At 40.0% G+C, this 21,387-nt stretch overlaps 1 protein-coding gene across 1 annotated transcript in view; it reads left to right on the top strand.

Moving 5' to 3' along the window:
• Positions 1-16,179, top strand: part of LOC139709502 (cystine/glutamate transporter-like) — a 34,791-nt gene extending 18,612 nt beyond the window's left edge. The window contains exons 3-11 of the mRNA XM_071621464.1: positions 3,283-3,607; positions 5,430-5,555; positions 9,067-9,163; positions 10,677-10,721; positions 11,462-11,585; positions 12,227-12,330; positions 13,391-13,487; positions 13,971-14,120; positions 15,132-16,179. Coding sequence (XP_071477565.1) covers positions 3,283-3,607; positions 5,430-5,555; positions 9,067-9,163; positions 10,677-10,721; positions 11,462-11,585; positions 12,227-12,330; positions 13,391-13,487; positions 13,971-14,120; positions 15,132-15,374 — 1,311 coding nt within the window. The 3' untranslated portion in view covers positions 15,375-16,179. The remainder of the gene's footprint in view (positions 1-3,282; positions 3,608-5,429; positions 5,556-9,066; positions 9,164-10,676; positions 10,722-11,461; positions 11,586-12,226; positions 12,331-13,390; positions 13,488-13,970; positions 14,121-15,131) is intronic.
• Positions 16,180-21,387: the final 5,208 nt, after the last annotated feature.

The raw sequence follows: 21,387 nt of genomic DNA, 5'->3' as shown, positions 1-21,387 counted from the left end.
TGCAAGTACATCTCATATAGCCAAGACAGAATATATACAATAACTATACATTGATAAGAAGCAGTTACAGGATAGTATACAATTCCACTAAGAGAGCTACATTATTCAAGGTAACGAACACGCAAAGGAATTGCAACATAAGCTTATAGCTTGAAAATCGTTGCAACCCCCGTGCACACAATCTACAATAGTGTATATGCTTGATAGGAGTTGGGGGGGGGGGGGGGGGAGGGTATTTACAAAGAGAGCATGGGAACATGAGGGGGAAAGAAGAAATGCATGTGTGGTGCCTATTTGTCCTGTCGGACTTTGACAAGAGAGAGCAAGAAAAAGTTTAAAGTGTCAAGTCATTATAAGCAAATTATACTGATTAAATTGATTAAATTTCTCATGAATCCCAATCAAGTGTCGATTTCAGGGGAAATATATGATTACAGCAAGTTTAATACAATGTAGTTGATAGTATCCAGGAGTTCAGCGTGAAGCTGATAATACTATTTTTTTGTAAATTACGAACATGCTGAGGTAGCGCATTCCAGACATCAGGACCGCTATGTCTGACTGATTTATAGGCTAGTGCAGTACCAGGGTTCACTAAATGTATATCTGATGCTTGTCTCGTGGGATACGAGTGAACTGCACTGTTAAGTTGAAACATTGTCGAAAAAGAGACAGGTAATAGGTCTTGCTTAGAACGAAACATGAAGAGGGCAGTCTGTAGGAAATGTATATCATCTACTTTTAAACATTTTAATTTCAAGAACAATGGGTCTGCATGTTCTAGGAAACCAGACCCTGTACATATGCGAACAGCTTTCTTTTGCAACAAAAGGATATTATCTGTCAAACTCTTTGACGTTGCCCACAGAATATTACAATACGAAATATAAGGTAAGATAAGAGTGTTATATAACATCAAAAGCACTTTGTCAGAAACAAAACTTTTTACTTTATATAATATACCAATATTGCGGGATATCGGTGTAGCGATATGATTCACATGGTCACTGCAATTAAGTTTATCATTAATAATACGCCAAGGAACTTTGTATATGTTTTCCTTTCAATGCGGGTACCATCTAGATTGACATTAATTTGTTGAGCACCTGAGCATTTCCTCCCTTTAACGTGAATGAAATTAGTCTTCTGCACATTCAAAGATAGTATGTTACTTCTGAACCATGATGTTAGCTTTGGTAATTCTGAATTAATAGTGAGTTCAAGGGTTCGAATATCACGATGAGATAAGAAAACACTGGTATCATCAGCAAATAAGGTGTAGGTCAAGATAGTTGAAACATCACAAATGTCATTTATGTAGATGAGAAATAAAAGTGGGCCTAGAATGGATCCCTGTGGAACACCACATTTCAGATACAGAATGTCAAAATTAACAGAGTTGCAGTGAGTAAACTGCCTTCTCATTGACAAGTAGCTAGAAAACCACTGATAAGCCACACCCCTTACACCATAGTGACAGAGCTTAGACAGGAGGATCGAATGGTCAAGTGTGTCAAATGCCTTACTAAGATCCATAAACACACCAATAACATGCTCACGTGCAGCTAGAGCACTAGAGACACAATCATAAAATTTCAAAAGGGCATGGTCAGTTGAATGAGACCTCCGAAATCCATACTGTTCAGGATTTAGAGAGTTATGTTTCTCCAAGAAATCATAGAGCCTGTTATATACAATTCTCTCTAAGATTTTAGGAAAGGCAGGTAGGCGTATATACAAGTATATGAACTGTTATAAATACGTATAGGCCTTTATACACCACCTATTGTTACCTAATGTCTAATCGATGTACACACGACAAATCAAAGCAAAATGTAAGTGTTGTATCAAATTGAGAAAGGTCATGTAGGTCATTTCAACATCAGAATTGTGTCTGGCAGAATGGAAGAAAAAGGTAGGACCGAAATGGAAGAAAATGAGGAATGTTCATGCTGCACTGACGAAACCGATTACTCGATATATTGAGAATATTGAGAGAAAATGAGTTAGGTGTGTAGACGGCTCCGCGAGTCGAGGTTGTCACCCCTGTGGTCATCGCGCCCTGTCATCCATGGAGCTACATGTTGTGTATGTATAGCTCCATGCGGAGAGTACGAGTACATGTACAAGCGTAATACTGGTATCCAGTCCAGACCAGTTAGGTCATTGATTGTTTCCACAGCTGTTCAGTGAGTGGAAGCTTGTAGGACACCGTGTGTAGGTAGGCTACATGAGAACAGACGGGGAGGTATGGGGAGAATTCCACTGTCTGCCGCTTACGTCTGGTAGCATTAAAAGTTTAAGGACGAATGCGGTAGACTTTACTTGACCTCGGATGACCGCTGGTTTTCTCCCGATCTCCTTAGATTTTCTGCTTCAGGAAATCATCATATTATACATCGATAATTTTGCAATGATTTCAGCATGACCATTGGCGTAAATGCACAAGGCAAGCAGTCTTTTAACTCTTCATCAAAAGCGTTGGAAACATGATGTTCGTGTTCTCCCTTGCTAAAGACTCGTTCAGAGAAAGAAGTAATTTTATCTTTCGTGTACTCTTGATTGGTGTCAGTCTTGTGAGGTTTTTGAACGTTTAACGGACCTTAAAACAATAAACCATCGAATACCCATGGCGCTGAATATCTTCATTTCTTTAAGCATATGGGTAATTTTAGGCGTTCAGTCAAGACGTGAATAGTCATTTAAAGTTCTGACCCATACCACATGTTTATCTCTGACGGGAAGAGTCTGCAGTGAAAGAAATCCAGACACTTCTCCAGATTGCAACTTTTATTGATGTCAGTTCCTAATATCTCGAGATCAGGCTAACTTAAAATGAACCCATTTTGCCGACAAAGCGTTATCTTGACAAAAAATTCATGCACAGATAAGACTGAGAAGTGGGGTACTCTTCCAAGCAGAAGTAATCGAACAAACTAAAAGCTTCCGCCAAGACAGGTGCACGTGTTACCCACATCCGATCGTTCGGGAATGCTATATTCCTTTGGGAAGAACCAAGATATGTTAAGTTATCATTCCCGCGCGCTCCGGGAAGGTATGAGAACTTGAATCTAAATTGCAACCATGTAAACTATATTGAATTTTAATATATGAAAATGTATCTATCCATCTCATATCTGTGTATCTCTTACAATTATGTTCGCGGTTTATTAGATACAAATAATTTAACTTATAATTGCTACAAATAAAAGCTTTGAAGTACCCGCTTATTCACGCGCCAGAATTAAATTATGTTTTGCCATGCTCTCTTCTTGACCACAGGTTATCCTGGTGTACACAGACGGTGTCATCGGCTACTCATTCCTTGCGTGGATCGTCTGCGGTGTTTTCTCATCGCTTGGCGCGCTCTGTTTCGTCGAGCTCAGCACGACCATCCCGCTGTCCGGCGGCGACTTCGCGTACATCCTCGAGGCGTGGGGGCCCTTCGTCGCCTTCATCCGCATGTGGATGAGCTTCTTCATCAGCTACCCGGGCGAGTACGCCCTCATCATCCTGATCGGCACGCAGTACCTCATCAGCCCGTTTCTCGCCAACTGCGACAGCCTGCCGCAGGGCGCGATTCAGCTCCTCACCATCGTAACGCTGTGTACGCTCAGCATGCAGTTTTTCCCTTCCACCATATTTCATGTCACGCTAGTGGAGATCTATTTAGCTTGTTTGCTGTCATAAGTTTTAATAAGGGCATGACAAAACCTATTAAAATTTAGAGAGGTTGATGTTGGTGATAATGATTCATGTTTGAATTGTGTTGGGCTTTTTTTTTTCTATTGAATGGGACGTTGCTTTTGCAATTTGTCAGTTTAATTATACACTACATTGTATTTCGTGGCGTAAATGAAAGGTTGGAAGAATGAGTTGAGACAAGGCTATGTAGTGACTGGTGCCCAGCAATAAGTCTCAAGGCCCAATATCAAATCATCTTGTCGTAAGAGGATAGATAGGCTTGTGGAGCATAATGCTTCTTATCGCGATGGTGCTCACTATACTTTGGTGCCGTGGAACCAAAGTCGCTATCAGTTGCACATCGCACCAAACTGTACAAATCATGTTGATGCTGAGGGCCGTGTATCCCTTTTGAAAACGTCACAAAATTTTGCAAGGTGGAAAAATAAGGTCTCCCAACATTGTGCATGAAATCTTATGGTTTTAAATACACCCCAGAGTTTTTATTTTATTTATTTATTTTTTTCATTTATTTTTTTCTATTTTTTTACAGATATTAGAAACTGACCTCGTGTCACTGGAGAATAGGTTCCCCATTTGATTTTTTTTTTTTTTTTGAGGGTCGTATTGAAGTCACTTGAAGTCCATACTACTGTTTGCCCTTTCATTATGAAAAAAAAATGCAGTGAAACTCCCCTGATTCCCTGAATAGAAAAAAAAAGAAAAAAAAATAAAGATCACCTACCTCTACAGTATACCAGCTTATGAAGGGAAGTTGATATTCAGAATCGCAAAAGGGGACACACGAACTTTCAAGTAGCTAGGGAGAGTTAACAACACACATTCGAGATGTTTCATGTAGTCGTCAATTTGTGCCTCAGCCTTATGGGACTGTGTCATACTGTAACAAAGATCAGGGTATGAACAGAAGGAAAATCAGGTGTAGCAGTTTACGATGTCACTTTGGGAGAATTGTGTACTGTGACAGACAGTGCCCTTATATTCCCAACGCTGTTCGTGGAGTTCTATTATTTCAATCAAGGCTAAATCAATATGTGCGTCACGTGTCCTAAAACAAATTGTAGTACACTTTCGTAGATTTTGGTCAGTGGTTTCTCAAATACACAACGCATAATGATGTTCCTTGCGTACTGTATGACCTCCATAAAAGTGGATAGACTGGCGTATTTACGGTCTCACAGTGAATACCGCATTGACCTAGAGTTGTTCTTTTGTCAGCTGTGCTATTTAAGGTAAACCTATTGAGCCTAAAACGCAGGTTTGAAAATTTGGTGCTTAGGCCAGCCAGTATTCTGGGACCATTATTTTGAAGGCTGTTGCAGGCAACATACTTTTCTTGCCGGTAGTGGTTGCGTGTAATCTTGAAATGTGTTACACATTTGATCCATTTATCGAAATGTTTTTGCTTTATTAACAAAAAGAAAGAAGGAAACAAACAAACGAAACGCCAGCAAGTACATGTACAACCAAAATGTTCATAAAACAACGCTAGAATTCTGTCATCGGTTAAAACATTGATGCTATCGCCTTCGTATGAATTACAATTATCTTGACATTTTGTTTTACCCCATGGTATAGTGTGATCATTTACCTGTTGCTCGGTTTCGGTGCCGGTAACATAATACACAACATGGTCGGTACAGTGATTATCACAACATGTGGAACGTCAAATGTCAAAGTCAGAATAAAGTATGTGTGTGCTCACGACTTGTTAATTTGGGCAGGTGCGATCTACTACCTGAACTGCACCAGCGTTCGGTGGACGACTCGGGTCCAGGTCTTCTTCACGGCGGCCAAGATCTCGGGACTGGTCATCATCATTCTCGGCGGCGTTGTCCAGCTCTGCAGAGGTGGGTGGACAGGACGTCGTATACGCGCGGTCTCAAATTTTGGGCCTTTGCGCGACCATCCTATCGGAATGAAGAGTTGCAGCAAAAAAAAAAAAATAATAATAATAATGATAATAATATAATGATAATAATAATATAATGAATTAAAAGAATACAGCATTTGAGATAAATAGATAGATACTGCGGTAGATAGATAGATTGATTGATTGATTGATTGACTGATTAAGTGAGTGATGAGTGAGTGATGAGTGAGTGAGCGATCGATCGATTGATTGATTGATATTGGTGTAAAGACCAGGGTGTACCACTTACGTATAAACTTGTTCTTTTAATTACGTACATGCTGTTGTTATTTTTTTATATTAAACAAAAAAAGAAACTGGTCACTGAGGGTAGGTATATAGCATTACCATCCCCACGAAAGAAAGGAGTAAAAAGATGAGGGAAAACAGACAAACAGGAAAAAAAAAAGTGTGAACCATTTTAAGTTCATATCGCGATACAGCCGTTTACACGTTCGTTTGTTTGAAACTTTAAGCGACAAACGATGGAGCTGATAACAATGGAACACAGGGAGCGGGTTTATCAATAATATGTTATTGGGTAGCATGCCAAGGATGTTGTAGGTGCTATTGGAGGGTGAGGCGATCGTTCGATGAGGTTCATGTGAAGGTCGTAAGTCTTTAGGTCAGACCAGAACAGAGACTGAAAAACCGTGGCACGCGTTCGGCGAGGCGGTATCACGCCGTCGACCTGACACAATACTAGTGGAATCCTAGGGGTAACCTCTACAAATCGAAATGTACGAAGGTGATGTTAATATGGGGTTATTTTATAGCACGCAATGATTGCATTACAACATTGCTTTGGACGTGATAAGTAGGATAAAGTGGCACTGTGAATTCTCTTCGTGACCTCATTGTCAATATGTGGATGATTATGATGTTATTTGTAGAAAGCTGTAATCAGCATTACAGTTATATCATTCTCAGTTCCCAAATGTTGATTTTGGCAAGTCCTAGTACTGTTCACATGAACGTACTGTCTACTGAGCCATTTATTTTCCAACAGTAAGTTTGATTTGGACAAGCCAATGGGTGCTGTATAGCCCATATCACCCTTCGATTAAAAAGAAAAGAGTGAAAAAAGAAAGGCATTTTCAACCGCATCTGCTAAGGATACTATCTCCGCAGGGGGGGGGGGGGGGGGGGGGGGTCGGCTACCGGTACAGTATTAATATTACTGACCTACAAAACTCGTGCAGAATCAAATTTGTCAGATAATGCCTATATATGGTCCTGCAGTATTCTCTTTATCTTCTCAGACATCTTTAGCTTGCCTTATAGCCGCCGTGATGGGAAGGATATTGCGCACCAAATGCAGTTCATGCATGCCCTAATACCGAGTACTTACATAGAATGGCTTGAGAGAGATAGAAACCAATGAGAATTTCCTTTAATTCCCCCTTCGTGATTCATTATACCAGTGTCCCTATCGGTACCCGTGGTACAATGTCTTTTCCTCCTCAGCCACACACTCGTTTCCTCTGCGCGTCCTTTATCGTGTAAAATACCGTTGGCTGTTTGAACAGCTTCCAGGCTTTCCTCGCAATATTTGTGAGGGAAAAATAAGAAAGAAGAAAAAGCAGAAGTGCAAATTCTGACAAACCAGGTTTTCCACTGAAGTTCACCATATCCTGTGTTCCTTCAACTAGAAAATCTACTCCGTACTTTGTCTGCGTTGATTTTTGGTTTTAGTGCTGTTACTTTTTTTTGAAGCATTCTGTATTGAATTTACCTTGATCTGTATTGTGCGTATGTAGTTTCCTCTTTTGTCTTCACTTCGCTTTTTCATAAAGAGTATTTGAAGTGAAATCCACCTTGACAAGGAAAGCATTAAGATTTGTTTGAGCATTGGACTATTGCACACGTTTTTTGTTTGTTTTTGGGTTTTTGTTTTGGGGTTTTTTGTTGTTGTTTTTTTACATCTTGCTAAAGTATGAAGCGAAATGAGAATGAGCTTTTAGGGGGATTATAGAGCTCTTTTTAGGTAGAGTCCTTCAAGTACAATGTGCAGTTTTGACAATTCGTTGCAGTAAACACTACCTTTAGAAGGACTGAGCGTTCGCGTAGACCCAACCATTGTATCATTGCTGATACCTTCCATTGTGGATTCCGGAGACAGAATCCCTGATAACTGTAGCATTGTATTGAAAGGTCTCAACTTCCCACGAAAGGCGGTGGCGGAGAAGAAAAAAAAAGTGACCTATTTTCCAAAGTAATAAAACTTCAAGTGTTACCATGTGTGTGTGTGTGTGTGTGTGTGTGTGCAAAATATTTTATATTTCCTGCCAGAAACAAAAGAAATCATTACAGTTTTGCCAAATTTATAATTTAAAGCAAGCGCAGAAGTTAGATGAACATATACTTCAAAAAATAATGAAGGTTTTGTATTCAACATCAACTGGAATCGTATTCAGATCTATTTAGACTGTTGATAGCTTCCTGTGAAATCGCATTATTTATGCAATGTATCGTGTAGCGTGATATTTATTTGTACATGAATGTTGATATGTGAATAAAATTTCTTTGTGAAAAAACCCCGAAAAAAAACCAAAAAAGAAACAAAACTTCAAGAATTAAAAAAACGGTAGGAAAGGAGAGGATTAAAATATGTAGGAAGAAGGAGGAAGATGAGAAGAAGGGGATGGAGAAGAAAAAGCCAATGTCCAAGCAGACACTGCTAGTTTGAGAAAAAGTGCACTTTTTCCCCTGTACATGTGCTGCTTTAACAAAAGATATGTGAGAGCACCCGGGCAATTATGTTGATTCTGACGGTCGGAACAACATTGATAACAGTCGGAAGGGAAACCATTGTTCCATGGTTTTTGTGTGAAGGTCGAAAGGGTTGTTTACTAGAGTAGTCTGACCCTACGGATCGATTTGCCCTGAACTCGAACTGGGAGCAGAGCGGTAGTCCACCCACCCTACCCTTGACCTCGGATTGTTTCGAGAGGGCTCACATTTTGTTGAAGAAGAAAATGACTGTGGCAGCAATTCATCGAAAGCCTATGGATTCATTATTCTTTTAATTATGTTAGCCGGATCGTATGAAGCGGAGATGTCACTCCTAATTTGTGTGTGCGTGTGATTAAATAGAATGAAGATTAATGCTTGTGGCAGAACGAGAAATGTGATCCTTGATTATGTTGTTATGTCATTTCATTTTGGTTTTTGTCCCTTACGTTTTGTCCGTTTTTGTACTACAGATATCTGAAACAACCCGCTGAGAAATAGTTTCTGTAAATCATCAGAAAGTCCCTTTTTCTTCTTTTTCTTCTTCTTCTTCTTCTTCCTCTTGTCACCAGTTGTTACTGTGAACTTTTGGATAATCTTTCATGATTTTTAGGCACTGGCTGCTAAGACGTTCGTGTTGCTGAACCTAATGCATACTGACAACTGAGTATATTCCACTGTTCTAGCATCATTTTCATTTCCTTCGCTGTCCTCAGGAAAAACGGAACATTTTGCCGACGCATTCGAGGGATATTCCAACCCGAAGAATTTCCCCCTCGCTCTCAACGCCGGAATTTTTGCCTTCTCTGGCTGGTAGGTTACCGTGAAACCCGCATGTAGGCGGGCCAATGGAGTTAAAAATCATTTAAAGAAGTTGGGGATCGTAAATATGTAGGTAGATTAAATAGGAACACACGCAAGCATTCATAATTACCGGTAGATATAAGACACACTTTCAGCTAATTTGGTTATTGAACTAGAGCAAGCGGAAGTGTGGTATTTCCATACATTGTACCATTCCCCACATACTGACACGCACTGTAGCTATTTGTAACCTCATTTTACCTTCCGCAGCAAATGTACTTGTTTTACTCGATAGTATATGAAATATATAGGAGAGGCATTGTTGAAGTTAACTTTCCAACACTTGCTTTGCTTTTCTTTGCTTTGCTGTGCTTTAATGACCCCTTGCTCTATGAAGTAGAAAGTATAAACCATAGTAGTCCATGCGTTACGTGTCATCACGTCGCAATGAATGATGGGATTTATTTTTCTTTCCGTGATGAGGTCAAATGTGCTTCCTATTATGGTAGCGCAGTGACGTTTAAACTCGTAAACCTTTCACTATTCAACACATCTTTGCAAAAAGACAAGACTAGAAAAAAAAACCCCAACAACAACAAAAACAATAGACAACAAGCACTTCAACCCAGCTGGTCAGGAAACGCTTGTGTAAACATGTCTTTAGCAACCATGCTAGGTTGAGCAGTAAGCTTTGTAGGGTATTGATTGAAATTGTTTTCATTTTTACTCTTTACACACAGCGAGATAAACTAAAAGGGAGCGTTAAAGTAAAAGGACGCTTCTAACAAATTAACTTAAATAATGTAAATTAAGTATGTGTAAATAAAATCAAATAATAAGTTAAAGTGAAGTGTGTGTGGCCCGGAGCCACCAAAAATTGACATCGGGACACCAATCTCCCCCAAACGCTATCTTTTGGTGGCCCCATCGGGCAGCTAATAGGCCTGTTTGAAATTAATGTTTATATTTCCTTTCATTTCGGGCCACCACATTTCATTTTCATGTCATTTGGGCCACCCAAATTTAAGATAAAAAGATTTTAGTGGCCCGAACAGGTCACCAAAGGAAATAAAAGTGAGTGTCGAGCCCTGATATCCTAATCGTGATTTTAATGGCAAGAGAGGTGGTAGTTACAGCGACATTATCGACAGTATACGGAATTTAGTTCATCCTCTCTGAACAATCAATAGAAAAGAGTCATGAGGCGATGGCGTCATTATCTCGTCTAATTTGCATATTGCGACCGACTTTACTTTTCTGTGAAAACGTGAACGTTTCGATTCCATAACTTTCTTATTTTATGTCCGATTTCCCGATTTAAAAACAGACTTCTATTCTTCTGCTTGATTTTATGTACTTACGTATCAATTAAACGATGAGGTCATGTACAAAAATAGAGAAGAAGAAGAAGAAGAGATTAGTGCAGAGGTTCTGTGCGACCCTGAAAGGCACAGACGTGAAGGTTAAGTGCTTGTTTGTTTGATTAAAGAAGGTTTGTTTTCCTCAAACTGTTTGTTTTCAGGCAATATCTGATGTTCATCACGGAAGAAGTCAAGAACCCCGCAAGGTGAGTATAATGTGCGTTGCATGTCGCGATAATTGGCACTACAACCCATATTAATCATCGAAAGTAGAGCAAGGATACTAACAAGCATAGTTTTGCCACCGACTAATGAGGCGCACGGAAGGAAATTCACCACTGCGGCCGGGTCGCGTTTGTTTTGGGTTGTTTTCGTGTTGTCGTCTGTTTCATGCAAAGTCTTGTTTTTGCTCAAATCAGTTATGCACAATTATCCGTAAAGTCGATGTTTTGTGCAGGCTGTGTACAAACCCAGTGAGAAGTATAGTAGCTCGCTTTCGGTCGTTGTTATTTGCATATTTCTGCATCAATTCCATCAACTAAATGATATGCGCGAATGTGAAAACAAAAATGAGGAAACTTATCTTGAAAACTGCCAGTCTCATGCGTATGATGAAATATCGAAGAGTTTTTATGTTGAATGTGTGTGTGTTCATTGTACCTATAATACCAGCTTTACCTGTATCATAGCTGGTAGCTGCTATTCGTAACTTCTCAGTATCTGATGTTTTTAAAATCTATGAGATGTGTCAATTTCTTTGGGCCACCATGATAGCCCCCCCCCCCCCCCCCCTGCTATTTTTTTTCCTTTCCCCGATGTATTGCTCGTGAATTTAGTGCATTGTTATAATTCGCTTTGAATATCCTCCATGTCAGTAATATGACCAGCCGCTTCCGTTCATGACTCCGTAGCTGACACTCGTATCAATATTTCTCTCGACCTCTAGAAATATTCCGCTGGCCGTCATCATCTCGATGATTGCCGTCACGTCCATCTATCTCCTCACCAACGTCAGCTATCTGACCGTCCTCTCGCCCGTCGAGATCATCCATTCCAACGCCGTCGCTGTCGTGAGTTTTTAAAGTTTGCCTATATCTTTGATAAAAAGCAGACATTGTCTAATGAGCTCTTTCTCTGTTCCTTTTGACTGCTAATAATTAAAGTAGTGTCTGAACCAAGGTTCTTGATGTCGACAGTTCTACTGTCCTGAAATTACACCTTATGCTGTAAATGCGTCAGGAAAGATTTAAGAATTGAACATTCGATATGATTTTATACAACTGTACCATAAATTTAATGACGGTCGATAAAATGATTGTCTCCCTAAATCATGTCCCGAAATATTAATGTAAATGCGACAGGAAAGATTTAAGAATTGATCGTTCGATATGATTTTATACAACTGTACCATGAATTTAATGACGGTCGATAAAATTATTGTCTCCCTAAATCATGTCCCGAAATATTAATGAGAGTAATGTCCATGCATGTATGATCATGTGGCTTGAAGAGAATATAAGCATTAGAATAATGATGGTAAAGACTGATTTTGAGGTCAAAGCAAAACAAAAGTACATGTAGATATGTTGAGAAACTCTGGCATGGTTAATTTTTCAAAGATGAGGAGCTGTTGCAATGGATTCAGTGGATTTAAACGGAAATGTACCGTATGTTAAATATTTTTCATTCCGCTTGCCCCGTTTTCGTGAAGGACTTTGCCGAGCAGCTTTTCCCGGTATTCGCCTGGATCATTTCTATCTTCGTGGCTCTGTCATGTGTTGGCACCGTCAATGGAAGCTTGTTCGGGAGCTCTAGGTAGGAGATATTAAGCAAACAATCATCGACTGCGAGGGCGATGGTACAATCTAACATCGAGGTGTCTGTCAGGCCGAGCCGAAGGCGAGGGCTGATAGACACCTCAAGGATTACCGCGGGGATGTTAGATTGTATCCTTTGCCCGAGAAGTAGATGATTATTTGCTTTATATCCAACATCAATTTACAAACTTTAGATTCGATAAAAGTGTATTACATCAACCACGCAGATATAATCGTGCTGAACGTTTACAACACAGGTGGTTGTACCGTAAAACCACGGTCCGCGGCACGGCGGCAGTCGAATGAAGGAGAGTACTGTAACGTTAGATCTAAGACGATAATACGCGATACTGATGTATCGATAATTGTGCTTTCTAGCTATCCGCGTGGCCAATAGATGCGAGCGATACCTTTATCGATTCCACTCGCGGGTATGTAAAAATGCTAACGAAAAAGGCTATCACATATGTGACACTCCCGCGGCATAGATGTTTGGAGAAAAACATCTCTCGGTCACGTGTTCCAAGTTAAGTAATCCCATTGGTCAAACATACTCACGCGGGATATAACGTGAGATACAGTTTTCCTCTTGTCACTGTGTGGCGTTTTGACCGCATCTTTTGACCCCCAATTTTCATGTTTTTCCTTTTCCCCCATCATTCTTCCGCTGCATACTTCACTCTTGATATGTTTTCTTATGTTCCCGTGGTTATCAGAGAGGACACCATGAAGATGAGATGGAGTGAGATAAAAGATGGACAATCACTCGGAAAAAAAAAAGAGAACAACGAAAGTACAACAACGTATTAAAAGAAAATGGACAAGAAATCAAATTTGGGCTAGAGGCATCACCTATTAGTACTACGATTCTGGGCCTAAAATATCAGCCGCTGTAATGAGCACTTCGCCTTTCCTGTCCGACTGCATGCACGTTGGAACGTAAAGGGCCTTCGTTTTTCATTTCTGATCCTGCTGGTTTTGTTTTACTTCCAAATGTTGTCGGAAGTTCATGCGAGTCGTGTTAGTGGCTATCATCCAATTCCTTGCTTCCTTTGCAGAGTTCTGTACGTAGCGGGCCGCGAAGGTCTGATGCCAAAGGTCATGTCAATGATCCACGTACGCAAGAAGACCCCCATCCCTGCCGCCATCTTTACGGTAAGGATTAGATTTATCGTGTTCGTTTACCCTTTCTCCTCTCGCCGACTCGCCGGTTGCATTCAACCATAGTATATCCTTGTGATAGAGTACTTGCACTCTACACCAACGGTACCCTCAAAATCATAATAGAAAACGTGGTGAAATAATAAATTTAGACTGAAATTCAATGTGCTAAACTCGGTTTCGTCTTGGATTCTTACAGAGATAATCTGTAGCCGTTGTCGGCAACGAACACTTTTCTTCAGCGTGTATTACCGCAAGAGGTCTTTTGATATGTAGGGAAAAGTCGCCGGGTGCGATAAATGTAAGGTGCGATGTAGACGGAATGATATACTGTAGATCTTACAGAAAGAAATAATGTATGTTTACGATATATGGACATGAGCGACATTTCTAATCTCTGTTGGGACATTTCATCTTTCATCACCAAAATGATTGATTTATGACTGGGAATGCCCTCCCTTCTGTCCATTAATATAGCTCCCGATTGCCATCGTCATGGTTCTCAACAACGACATCTTTCTCCTGCTGAACTTCGTGGCCTTCATCGAGTGGATCATGAACTTTCTGGCTGTGGCCATCATTCCTTACTACCGCTGGAAACACCCAGACTTGCCACGACCGTTCAAGGTATAACACCTAGAGTCCGATTTTCCCATTTCTCCTCCTCTTCATCATCATTACCATCATCGTCATCATCATCACCAATAACATCATCATCATCATAATTGCCACCCTCATCATCTCCATCAACGTCGTCCTCATCCTCATCCTCATCATCAGTACCATCAACATCCTCATCATCACCGTCAACGTCATCCTCATAATTGCCATCCTCATCATCACCGCCAACGTCATCCTCATCCTCATCATCATTACCATCAACGTCATCATCACTACCATCAACGTCATCATCATTACCATCAACGTCATCATCATTACCATCAACATCATCTTCATAATTGCCATCATCATCATCACAGTCAACATCCTCATCCTCGTCATCATTACCATCCACATCATCATAGTCCTCATCACTATCATCATCATTGTCATCTTTATTATCATTATCATCGTCCATCAACATCGTCCTCATCATCGTTTGCCCTTTCCTCAACACCTTCCTCTTCTCCTTTCCTCTACCCCTCGTCATCCCGTCTTCTCTTCCTTCCTTCCTTCCTCCCTTCCTTCCTCCCTTCTTCATCCCCCTCCATCCTTCTCCCAAATGACTTGGGAGAATGGCTACATCTTGTGACAAACGAGGACATAACGAACATACTGAATCTAATTTTTCAGAATCTATCTTCTTGCAAAGAAGTACATCTCCAATGGCTAGAAATTTCAACATTTAAGTCACTGTTATAAAATCTCATTTGTCCACAAATAAGTTTCAGTGTTGTGTACACATTATCCTATTCGCTAGTACTTTGAAATTAAATGTCAAATAACTAAAGTCTAAACTGTCTAAACTAAAGTTTGTGGAGTTAGGAAGGCTTGCAAAAAGGACTGCTATATATGATGGGTCGGACTGGATATGCTCTGTCTGAATGCTGGTGATATCTGGTAGAAGCTTCGGACGTATTCCACCACATTTTCTCGCAAATCTCGAAGAATTTCTCCCCCTCCGTGCTTGGCCCCTAGGTACCGTTGTTCATCCCAGTCATCTACATGTTGGGCGTGCTCTTCGTGCTGGGGATGGCTCTCTACGCGTCTCCCAGGGACTGCGGACTCGGGCTGGTGGCCGCAGCGTCCGGCGTCCCCGTCTACCTCGTGGGCGTTTACTGGAAGAACAAACCACCTGCCGTCCAGAACGCCATCGATCAGACCTCTTTGTTCCTCCAGAAGCTCCTTCTCATTGTAGAACCGGAAGCCAAGGTTGAATGACACTCTGGTTCTTGTTCTGAGCTTCGATATCATCATTCTCTCACACCCAAAAAAGAGGGTGTGGCAGAAGATGATAGCATCTGAACTCTTTATCCCTGTACATGGTAACGCCATGGCAATAAGACCCATGAATCACCGAGGTGAATAGTGATTATGGAAAACGAGAAACTCTTGATGCTGTGGCGTATAGATATGTTTCGAAGTGAGGAAGATAGAGATCTCTTTTGTTTATCAATACGCACTCGCTGGTTATTGTCACTGTCCTGACAGCCATCGTCACTGCAATCAGTATCATATTTTGTTCCCTCGTGATTTGGTCCGTAATCCTGTTAAAAGTAGGCCTGCCACTTCCACTAGACGTCATTATCCCTGGCATCAATATGATTGATGTGTCTTTAAGCACTTAATTGGGCGATGTTTTATTGTTGTGTATTTCTGAATGTATAAAGCGTAAACTTGCACCGTCTGTCATAACTTTGATGTAGAAGTATGTAGATACACATGCTGAGCAAGTTTGTCAGTTTAAGCGACGGTCGCTTGTTTTGTGTGCGCTTGTGTGTGCGCATGTGTGTGCATGTGTGTTTCTAGGTATTAGTTAATATAGTGTCTTTATAATGTGTGTGTGTGTGTGTGTGTGTGTGTGTGTGTTTGTGTTCGATGTGAGGCTTCCACGTAGGAACACCTTGATTTAAAACAACAACAAGCGAAATAGTGACAGTTAGAGGTAGTTATCCATGTGCTGCATCAATACGCTCGAAATCTTTCTGCCGGTAACGATTTGTACCGGACTGAAATGTACTCTTACCGGACAATACTGGTACATGTACTTGCCAACCGAGAAATGTCCCCTTCCCAGCCAGGATGTCGTCGCATCGCATTCGGATCGCACAATTTGTTTGCGCCCTATACCGTTTGTCCTCCGCCTCGTCCTGAGAACTCTCCGATAGTTATTGTGTAGTTGCAAGGTACTGTAACTGGCAATAAGAGATGATTGTCCCAAGAGGGCCTAAATCCCGAAGACTCTGAAAGGTGTCTCATTGTGTAGATGTCTTACACAGTGACAAGCACTTCGGGAAATCAGACATGTGCGCATGCGCGATTGCACTATGCAATATTGTCAAGAGGCTTAGTGTTTTCATCATTATTTTTTACGTAGTAAAAGATGCCAGATCGACCGAGAATTTTGCTATGAGGTAGGACGTACTCTTCTCAAATGGAGTTCATAATTTTTGTTCCAATTGCATGCACTTTGTAGTGAAGTCGATATTTGTTTTGTTTTGTGTTTTGTTTTTTGTTAAAGAAGAAAGTACAATTGTATAAAGTCGAGAGACAGGTAGAAGGCAATATTAAGAAGACAGGTTCGGTAGGACTTATGTGTTTGAAACGCACAAAATAAGTAGCTCTTCTCACGCTTTCTTTAACTGGTACATGTATTGAAAGCAATTTTCGTATGCATGCGTCTTTTGCCATACATGTACTTCTTATTTGAGTACAGAAGTTCTTTTGCTATTTCTGTTTTGTTCTGCCTTGTGCCTTGTTGTGCTGCTCTAACGTACCCTGGAATCCTGTCGAGTCTATCAATGAACCCCAAGTGAACCCCAAGAAGTGAAGTGCTCGTTCTTTTGTGTGATTGGTCAGGACTACATCACGTGACGAATTACAGTGATGGACTTTCACGTATTTCATATTTATCTCTGTCATCTGACCCCATTTTTTTTCCCCGTCATCTTCTGTCAGAACTACCACTACCTGTACTGTTTAATACCTCTTGTCATTTCGAGACGTAACTTGGGGAGCAGGGTAAAACTGGCCGTCCATGGACAGGAAAGCTGACGTTCCTAAGAACATTATTTTGGAGCTGATAAACGGCGCGCATCAAGTCGAATGCAGTCTGATAAATACAGTGTATAGGCTTAGGTTTATCAGATATGTAAGGCGTGTACATAATTATTGTGTGTGTGTTGATCATAATCCTTATGTATATACTGTGATGTGTGTGCGCGCGTGTATGTTTGCATATAGAAAAGAGAGAGAGATAGAGTGTAGCTGATGAAGGTGTTCATTATAGTATATTCGAGCGTTATGCTCTAGTATCCATCCAAATTATTAACTTTCCAGCACCGCAGACGTATAAAGTTATTTGTAAAAGCTGAGATAAAGAACGGAACTGTCAGATTCGATGGACCCCATGTTTTAAGTGAATGATTTAGGAATCTTGTTCTGTGATTAATACGCCGTGTGTGTCTCGTTCTGTTTAGTCTGAAATCGTTTCGTTTTACTGTCATGTGCTTTGTAGGTGTCATTTACTATCATGATGATGATGGTGGTGGTGGTGATGATTATGATGATGAAGATGAGTATCATTAATGAAAGCAAGATATCATCGCCCAGTGTTTTTCAGCCGCAGAAGGGATAACACTGCATTCTCTGACTGTCAAAGAAGAGGTATGCTTGTATTTGTTTGTACTAATTAATGCGTTTCACTGAAGAGAAACGATTTGATGTTTTTGTTCTGGGGAAGAGGTAAAGTGATCGTTGTCGTTGTATGACGTCACAAAGAGAAAGCGAGAAAGTTGTCGCTAGACTGGAGAATCAAGCATGATAGTGAGCAAAGACTTTCCCCCACAATTTGTCTAGTATAAAGTGAATTTTAGTTGAAATTGCGACTTGTAAACTGGATGCTGGCGTTGGGAGAAGCCTTTACACTCTCACATAATCTGGGAAGTGGACCAGTGTACCGAGATATTTCTGCTATTATTGTAAAGCTGTACGAATGTTGTATTTTTTTCTTAAATGGATGAATGTAAATTGAATGGAATTGCTTTTAAATTGGACGTTTTTATTAACTTTTATCAGTCATCCAATAAAGTTATGAAATGTTTTGCTGTGTCGATACACAGAGTAGAGATCGAATTGCTCTTCCAGAAGAATTCTTGAAAAAGGATTGTGACAAGTGTGTAGTCTAGCATACATGTGAAACACGATCGTATCCTGAAAATCTAATTTCGTACATCTGTCCAAGTTGCCGTGCAATTGGTGTGAGATCTAGCGGTCAAATTTGTTAAATTTATCAAAGTGGCCAAAGTTATCACATTATATACTGTGATATACTGTATTTGCCAAGAAGCAGAAAAGTATAATTTATCAAGTGGCTGTGAAGTTGAGACGGAAATTCAGTATTACATGTGTTCACCATTGGATGATAACCCTAACCTCTGCCGCCAAGAAATTATCCCGTATAGGTTCTATTCACCAAAATTTTCCACATTAATGTGGGCGTACTTAATGGACGTTTGTGCATGTGTGTGCGTGCGTGTGTAACAGGTTTTGCCTTAGAGAGTGTGTTTTGTGTGGGCAAATGTGTGTGTATTTCTTTTTATTTTTTATTTTATTCATTTATTTTTTTTTCCATTATTATTTTTGGGAATGTTGTTCTTTGTCTTCCTAGGCTCATGGCAGCTAGGCGAGTTGTTATATAGCACAGACCAGCAATAAGTGTAGAGGCTTCTACTGTACTTCGAAATATTTTTGGCGATATCAATCACACAACAGTCGGTATATATATATATATATATATATATATATATATATATATATATATGTATATATATATATATATAAACACACTGCTAATGACTGACTTTTCCCATAATATCGCAAGGACGAAAAAGCAGAACAAAACGCCAGCCTGTGATATAGAATAAGAGACCAGATCACCTTCATCTACACGGACATGACATTTGTTTGTGAAATATGCAAGCTGTCGCCTTTAAGTTTTTTGAACGATTTCTGTGTGGTTATTTCTTTTTTCCCGTGGGTGAGAGAAAACAGCAAACAAAGCAAAACAAGCCCCTGGTTACAGAGTCTGTAAATTCCAGTAAAACTGGCAAGATGACTTTGTAAATACAGATGTTTTAGGTCTTTTGTTTTATTTCGAACTGAAAGATCAAGTGCGTTGTGTTTTCCGCGTTGACAGGGTACGAATCAAATGTGTATAATCTTACTTGTCTCGTGTCAGAAGATTAATGAGTGAAACTTTGAGATCACTTTTATTTTTCATGTAAAAGTTTTCTGCTAATGTGAATTTGAGTGGTGTTCCGTAACCGGAGGAATTAACGTTAATTTGATTCTAATGTTAGTGACGTAGTGATGTAAGTGAAGATAATTGCCCGCCAAGATACATGTACAATGTGCACAATGCTGGATATTTTGATGTAATGTGTGAGTGAGTATAGCATCAGACGTTGTATTTTATTCTTCGAAATCGCTTTCCTTTATACTCTGTCTGTTCGTGTTATTATACCGTACATTTCCGAACAACTCGTTTGTCGATGTGGTATAGTCGTGGGCATAGATCCCCAGTCTATAATGTAATCAGACCTCCCATATCTATTCCTGTGGCAAAACCATAGAAATTACTGTAAAGTATTTATGCTGTGCCTATTGGAATCGCAAAGTAATGTTTTTTAAGCTTTGAAGAGTGACCTGTACATCCTCATTGAACATTACAGTTTAAAAGCACTTTTTTAAAAGTCGTGTAAAAAAAAAAATCTGATGGAGAAGAAATGTCCAACATGCTGACAATGTTCCCTGAAATTCTTGTTTAGAGTTCCGTAGTCTAGACCCTCATTTTAAATGAACGCTCATTTATTAGCAACCACGGTAGTCGCTTGCTTGACTTTTACATCTATTTATTGAGAGCAGCTTCCTTATGTGTAACTGAAACTTAGATTTTACCCTCCATTCGTACATCATCCTTACGTGTCTGATGTGGGGGCGCTGTGGCATAGTGGATAAGACTTCCAACTCCCAGTCGGAGAATCCGTGTTCAATTCCCGCCCAGTGCTAACGTCCTTGCACAAGATGTTTTTAAACAGCAGGCCCCTCTTGACCCAGATGTGTAAATGGGTACCTGGCAACGCTAGGTTAATAAAAATGGCAGGGCCCTCTGGTAGAGCAGTGGCAACACTGAAGAGGCTAACCTGGATAAGGAAAACCCTGTTATTATTGTTATTATTGTTATTGTTATTATTATTATTATTATCATTATTATTATTATTATTGTTATCATTATTATCTAGATTTACTGCCTTTTTAAAAAAAAATTCCTTTGTCTGTTATCAGCATGTTAGTTTGCTACAGAAAAGTTTGTCGTGTATGGACATGGGCGCAAAGTCGTTTACTTTATTTCCATGTCTTGTTTAGTGGGCGATCTTGTCAGTGCTTACGTTACCTTTTTCTTTTTTAACATATCTTTCGAGTGCAATGTCGAAATGTCCAGCAACATGCGGACGATTTTTATCTGCTTGGCCAACAAAGGAGATAATTCTGGTGACGGTTCTTGGTATGTCTCGTATTCTTTGTTTCTCTCTCTCTCTCTCGTTTAAAGCAGTCCTGAATTTGATATCGAATTTTTTTTTTGATAATAACAGCGAGTGTGTAAGATCTTTATGAGAAATATCTGATTTGTCAAGACTTAATGGTCAGGTTATCTCAAATTTTAAACTGTTGTAATGCTTTTCTTGTCTCATAATATTTTCTTCTTTAAAAAAAAAAAAATCATTTATGTTTGAAGTTTGTTTTTCTTATTTTTTTTAAAAGATCTTTTCTTTGCCAGTTTGTGATCGACATTCGACTTAACGTGACACTTCTGGATTCGGAAGTGAGCGGTATTCTGCACTATGAAAATTTAATCTCACATGAACAGTGATACTTGTAATTCAGTTGATAAACATGGAGTATATTTATGTGTATCCTGCTATGTCTGCCGTGCGATTTGATTTAGCTGGATTTACGTGTGAAAACTACGATTTACAATGTCATGACTTCCTGGTTTAATGTATGTGGAGATGGACGGAACGAGAGAAATGGGAGTTATTTCGAAATGATGTGCCTCTTTTTAGCTCACCTGAGCCAAAGGCTCAAGTGAGCTATTGCGATCGCCCTTCGTCCGGTGTCCGTCGTGCGTCGTGCGTCGTCCGTCGTCCGTCGTCCGTCGTCCGTCGTCCGTCGT

Source organism: Diadema antillarum, unplaced genomic scaffold (genome assembly GCF_040938485.1).
Source record: "Diadema antillarum isolate AM-2024a unplaced genomic scaffold, OU_Dant_1.0 seq00001438_RagTag, whole genome shotgun sequence".
Classification (NCBI taxonomy): domain Eukaryota; kingdom Metazoa; phylum Echinodermata; class Echinoidea; order Diadematoida; family Diadematidae; genus Diadema; species Diadema antillarum.
The sequence above is the reverse complement of the archived record's forward strand: the minus strand, read 5'-3'. Positions and strand labels throughout refer to the sequence as shown.